We start from the raw sequence: 6,298 nt of genomic DNA on the forward strand, positions 1-6,298 counted from the left end.
CCCCCCCATTCCCCCACCTTCTCCCACCACCTCCACCCCCCCCCCCCCCCCCCCAACCCCCACCCCCTCTACCCAATTCCTAAACCCCAAGACGAGAGATGCATTTTCCACTCGCACTTTTCTCCACTTGGTGCGTAATGCCATCAGCTTTGGAATTAGCTCTCTCTCTCTCTCCTCTCTCTCTCTCTCTCTCTCTCTCTCTCTCTCTCTCTCTCTCTCTCTCTCTACGAAAATCAGGTAAATATTTGTTATGGTTACGTCGACATCCGATGCATCATTACAGTTCTAAATTGCAAACATTATTGTATATTCGGTTGCTGAACATCTTAAGAATGAAATGACGATGCCAATGCTGACTTAAAAGACATCAGTTTTTACGAAGTGATGTTTATGGAGTCTCCTCTGAGAGGTATTGGACAAGATGGGGAGATTTTGTCTTTTTCGTAGCTTTTGTTAATTCAACTATGAAATGTTTGTTGCCGTTCTTTTTAGTCTATATTCACACCCATTTTTCAGTGATATTCTGAATTAAAAATAACATTTGAGAGAATTTCCCAAATGGTCGACGTCATTTTGAACTTTAAATAGATTTCAGGTTATATTGGATGAATGTTTTTATAACAAGAATCATATTCAAAATAATTCATTTTAACTATAAAGGCCAATAGACCCAGTAATGAAATAACCCTTTCTAGCCCAGGCCCGAGGAAACCTAGAAAAGGTGAAAGAAGAGAGAAACCTGAAGCTTTAAGCACGAAGGTAACGATAGTCCTGCCTCTTGAAAAAAAGAAGGTTATAAGAAGCTGAAAAACAGGAACAAGTAATTAAAAGTTCTTTAATAGGGGAAAGAGAACGGATGGTTAGCCTTGTAATCCTATGTACCGAGTAGGGTAAATAGGTGAAGAGGTCGCCCGACAGGTGTTTCGAGGCTTGTGAGTACTAAGAGGAACACTAATTATGGGGTCAAGAGAGAGAAACCCCCTTGATGAAAAAGAAAAATAACTAATTTATAACAGTAAAATGAAACATTTCCCTGTACCTCCTTTGGGACTCTCTCCTCCCCCCTCCTCCTCCTCCTCCTCCTCCTCCTCGACGACTTTTAAGCTTCATTTTAGTGTAGATTACGTTTGCAAAATGTGGTAGGCTAGATCTCGAAGCGATCTGACATCCCTCTCTCTCTCTCTCTCTCTCTCTCTCTCTCTCTCCACTCCTCTAATCCCCAATAGCCATAAACTTCGTGACATAAAGTGTCTTGTTGAAAAAGACTTAACTCCCTGTCGTTCGTGTCTGTTCGCTTTGATTGCTGGCGGTGATTCGTCCACCACCCCCCCCCCCCCCTCTCTCTCTCTCATACTCCCCTCTCTCCTTGGACTCTTCTGCTCTCATCGTGACATTGTCTGTTCGCACGTGTGGATATAATATAATATAGGATATATATATATATATATATATATATAATATAGATATGTATATATATATTATTAATATATATATTATAATATATATGATATATATATATTGTATACATAATATATAGATATATATATTAGTAATATCATAGTACATTTGTATGTCTACATAATATATATACATACATAGATATATATTATATGTATTCATATATACGTATATGTATAGTTACATTCAATAAAGGAAAAAAGTATTGTTTGGTATAGTTCTTCAATCAGTTTATTATGCCCTTTGATGCTCGAGGTCTTGGAAAAGTGCCAACTTTTTCTTGTTTTATTTTACTTGCTTATTGTTTTTTTTTTAGTTTACTATTTTGGCTTTCTCTTAATAGTCGCAATTATTCTATCGTTAATCTCCATCACGTTTTTCACATTTGCTTCTTATTCACTCTCTTTCATTTTTATAACTATCTCTCTCTCTCTCTCTCTCTCTCTCTCTCTCTCAATGAAATTCACAACCCGTGCCGCACGTCTGAAAAAAATGATTTTTTTTTTTTTTCTTGGAAAGAGCTTCAATATCGTGACATTCCCTTCTCTGACTTGCATACTGTTTGTAGGAAGGGAATGTTTTTTAGGAATGCAGAATTGTGGAAAAGATTTAATGCTGATTGACCCTTTGAGATATTTAGCGTTTATTCTGTTGTGGTATTTATCATTATTTTATATTGAATGCTGCATTGCTGCATATTTTTTTATTCAAGTGCTAGGTTTTAGTTTCATGCTTACTTTTTTTATTGTTGTTATTCATTATTTTCACGTTTTGGTAAATGTTCAGTTTTGTATTTATACACATCTGTCAGTAAAACGGCTTTTAATTGCCGTTATATATATAGGCATAGTAGCAAAATAATTTAGAATTAAAATTTCATTTATTTCTATTTTATTTAAGAAAAGTCGTCTTTTATATGATGTGTATGAGTTGTGAAAAAAATATATCCTTCACCATTACACCATTTCTATTTTAGGTTAGTTTTAAATATAGATGAACAAAGGGAAAAAAGAACACTCACGTTTGTCCATCAATCCATCTACAGCCCAAAGTTTATAAAACATATTTTCATGCAATTTTTTTTTATCCAAATTTATGACCTGTCACTAAAGCAACGAATTTTGATAAAATCATTTTTTCACTTCCCTTTGATCGCGTTTAGACCAGGACAATACATTTGGGAGATATATCAGTAGTGAGGAGAACCTTAAATTTTTTTATTAGTTTTTAAATTTTTTGAAGAGCGAATTAGAGCATAAACAAGCTTATTATTAAGGGAATTAATTTTGCGGTGATTTAATTTGGCAACAACTTTAACAGCGCGGGAAGTTTTACCATGAGTGGAAAAAGGGCGAATTTTCTTTCATAAATATTCTATCTAATAATAAATGCCTGGAAAGTCATTATATTGCTGTTTTTTGTTTTTTTTTTACTTCATTTCAGAATAAAATAGTGAAAATGGTGTATATAAGTTCGGAGCGGGATAAAAGGACCATATGGAATGACATATCATTTTTTTGCAGAAATGTAATAATTTTGGGAAAAAATATGATTTTTGATTTTATAATAATTCAGTCTGCTCAACGAAGTTACCATAAAGTTCCCAATTGGATTACCTTCTGTTCATGATTGATTACTGAACGAAAAGAAAGCAAATGTAAAATTATTAGAATAGACAGCAGTAATTAGTGTCTGCATTTTCATGCGACCTCAGCCATTAGCATATTTGTGAAACTTACAAATATCTCCAAGCAGCTACTGAACTATAGATAGAAATATGGCCTGATTCTACCAAAATAAATATGAATTGTTTGGGAGCTGTTCCTAATGAAACAATTTTAGATAATTTAAGCAAATATCGTTTACAAAGGAAAAGGAAAATCCTATGGCTTATACAATATATATATATATATATATATATATATATATATATATATATAGTATATATATAATGTTAGAGGAACATTTCCTAATTAAACAATTTTAGATAATTTAGGCAAACATCGTTTACAAAGGGAATGCAAAACGAGAGGATATATATATATATATATATATATATATATATATCTATATATATATATAGAAGGAGAGAGAGAGAGAGAGAGAGAGAGAGAGATAGAGAGAGGAGAGAGAGAGAGGAGAGGAGAGAGAGAGTAGAGGAGAGAGAGAGAGAGGTATGTGTATGTATCATTATCTATCAATATTCATGAATTCAGCAGAGTATCCTCACATCCGTACTTTTTTTTTTTTTTTTTTTTTTATCTAGAAGAATTCTTGGCCGAAAGAATACGAATGATAAAAACATGCCCCACGTATCCTTTCAAACCGACATACATCCTGTTACCCCTTCTCTCTCTCTCTCTCTCTCTCTCTCTCTCTCTCTCTCTCTCTCTCTCTCCCTCTCAAGAAAAAGAGTAAGGAGGTGGAGGTGGTGGGGGAGGAGGGGAGGAACAGGAGGAAGATGAGGAGGAGTAGAAGAAGGAAGGTGAGGAGGAGGAGGAACAGGAGGAAGATGAGGAGGAGTAGAAGAAGGAAGGTGAGGAGGAGACGGAGGAGTAGGAGGAAGACGAGGAGGAGTAGAAGAAGGAAGGTGAGGAGGAGATGGAGGAGGAGGAGGAGCAGGAGGAAGATGTGGAGGAGTAGAAGAAGGAAGATGAGGAGCAGGGGGAGCAGGAGGAAGATGAGAAGGAGTAGAAGAAGGAAGATGAGGAGGAGGAGGAGCAGGAGGAAGATGAGGAGGGTGAGGAAGCAATGGTTATCCTTGAGACCAGTAAGAGCGTCGTAGCTGTGTTGTTATTCATAGCAATCCATCTTCCAAGCGAGAGTCCGTTACTCCATTCTTCGGGGCTGATTGTTATTGCCACTCCGTAGTACTCCTAACTCCCCTACTCCAGTGTCTCCGGCTGATTGTTTCTTTGGAGAATTGGAGTAAATTTTTATTTTTTTGGAATGAAAAAGTGTTTTACTTTAATGCCATATAATATATATATATATATATATATATATATATACATATATATATATATCTATATATATAAATATATATATATATATATATATTTATACAGAGCTGGAGAGAGAGAGAGAGAGAGAGAGAGAGAGAGAGAGAGAGAGAGAGAGATTTTATTTTTTTGTCTCAACGAATTTATATTGTATTCCCATGTCCTTTTGAAAGGTAGTTGAATTTTTCTTTGTGTAATGGAAGAATGATTGGGTATGTTTCGTATCCTATATATTTGGTTGGTATTAATTTTTGCCGTTTTTTGTCCTCGAATTCTCAGTGGCGTGATCGATATGGTCTCGGTGGTCGCGAGTTGAGTTCTCGGGCATTTAATTGAGGTGTGAGAGATGTGTATTTCTGGTGATAGAAGTTCACTCTCGACGTGGTTCGGAAGTCACCTAAAGCCGATGGTCCCATTGCTGAATAACCACTGGTTCCATGCAACGTAAAAACATCATACAAACAAACAACGAATTTATATTGTAATACCGAGTACATTGTAAGGAACTGAAATTATTTAGCATCAAATTTACATTGTAATAATAAGTTTTTCTTTTTAAGATCAAAATAATTGTGAATATTATATTTCTAAGGTATAGTCTTCGAGAAATTCATTTTTTTTTATCACGTTGTTCTTCCTTGTAGTTGGCTAAGTTTCGGATTCGAACGCGTAAGAAAAGATTTGGAAAAAAAAATGAAACTAGGTATGGAAGATAAATGAGGCGCAGTGTCAGGGCATAATACCCACTTTAACTGGAGATATTTGATTGATACATTTTATCTCAACTAGATTTTTTTTATTGTAAATAATAAAAACTCACATTCACTGTCATTTTAAACAAACTGGTGTTTTATTTTAATGGACACGTTAACTGGAGATATTGTATCGATACGCTGCTAGCAGACTCGGTAGCGTCACTGTCCGTTCCTGATTTCGTTCCCCGTCCAACTGGACGGTGGTTCGATCCCATGGGGGGACGAAATTATTATCAACTAAAAATTCCCCCTCGGTACATATATGAAAATATATCAATTCCGAGGTAGAGCGAGTTAGAGATTAAAGGACATTTGTAGCTCGAATTATTTATATGAATCACGGTGATGTGATAAGTATTCACGCAATATAATATAACAAGCATGAAATAGGCCCTAGGTCATTCAGCAGTAGAGTCATTTGCGCCCTTGTTGCACCGGGAGTAGTTATTATTAGCAGCGGACAACCGTTGCAATGACAGGTTGCATTGCTCCTCGATAAATATGGAGCAATGAAGTGGATTCCTAATGGGTGTAACGCACCGTTGAATTAGCACTAACTCCACACGTGTACATTAAAGTAGAGTCGTATAGAAGCAGTTGCCTCTGTCATAGTATTGTTTAGGAATTCCAGTACCAAGTTCCTCATTGGGCAAGTGGGTTATGTACCCGCCTATAGATTTGGTAGCCCGAGTTCGCTCCCCGCTGATGCCCATGCGAATTCAGAGGAATTTATTTCTGGTGAATAGAAATTCATTTCTCGATATAATGTGGTTCGGATCCAGTTCTCGAAAATCATGTTGGAAACTTGCCAGACGACCAAGAAACCTTGGGATTTATTTTAAACGTTACCTGTACAAAGTTACGGGTTAATAGTGGGAGTATTCGGCATTGATAATTTTTAGTTACATTTAAAACTAAGCATGGCAGTCCCATGATTTTTCCCGTGTGATGTTGATAGATATCTATGTGATTTCCAGTCAAAACTGATCGTAACGTTAGCATAAAGCGGGAAGAGGTTAAAAAAAAAGTTTAGCATATCTTAATTTAACCAGACCACTGAGCTGACAAACAGCTCTCCTTGGG

General features: G+C 36.0%; 1 protein-coding gene across 1 annotated transcript; it reads right to left on the minus strand.

The window, feature by feature from the left end:
• Positions 1-3,860: 3,860 nt before the first annotated feature.
• Positions 3,861-4,259, minus strand: LOC135224057 (uncharacterized protein DDB_G0271670-like). Its single transcript, XM_064262973.1, has one exon. The coding sequence runs from the start codon at positions 4,257-4,259 to the stop codon at positions 3,861-3,863; it is 399 nt and encodes a 132-aa protein (XP_064119043.1).
• Positions 4,260-6,298: the final 2,039 nt, after the last annotated feature.

The sequence above is a fragment of the Macrobrachium nipponense genome, chromosome 10 (genome assembly GCF_015104395.2).
Source record: "Macrobrachium nipponense isolate FS-2020 chromosome 10, ASM1510439v2, whole genome shotgun sequence".
Lineage (NCBI taxonomy): Eukaryota > Metazoa > Arthropoda > Malacostraca > Decapoda > Palaemonidae > Macrobrachium > Macrobrachium nipponense.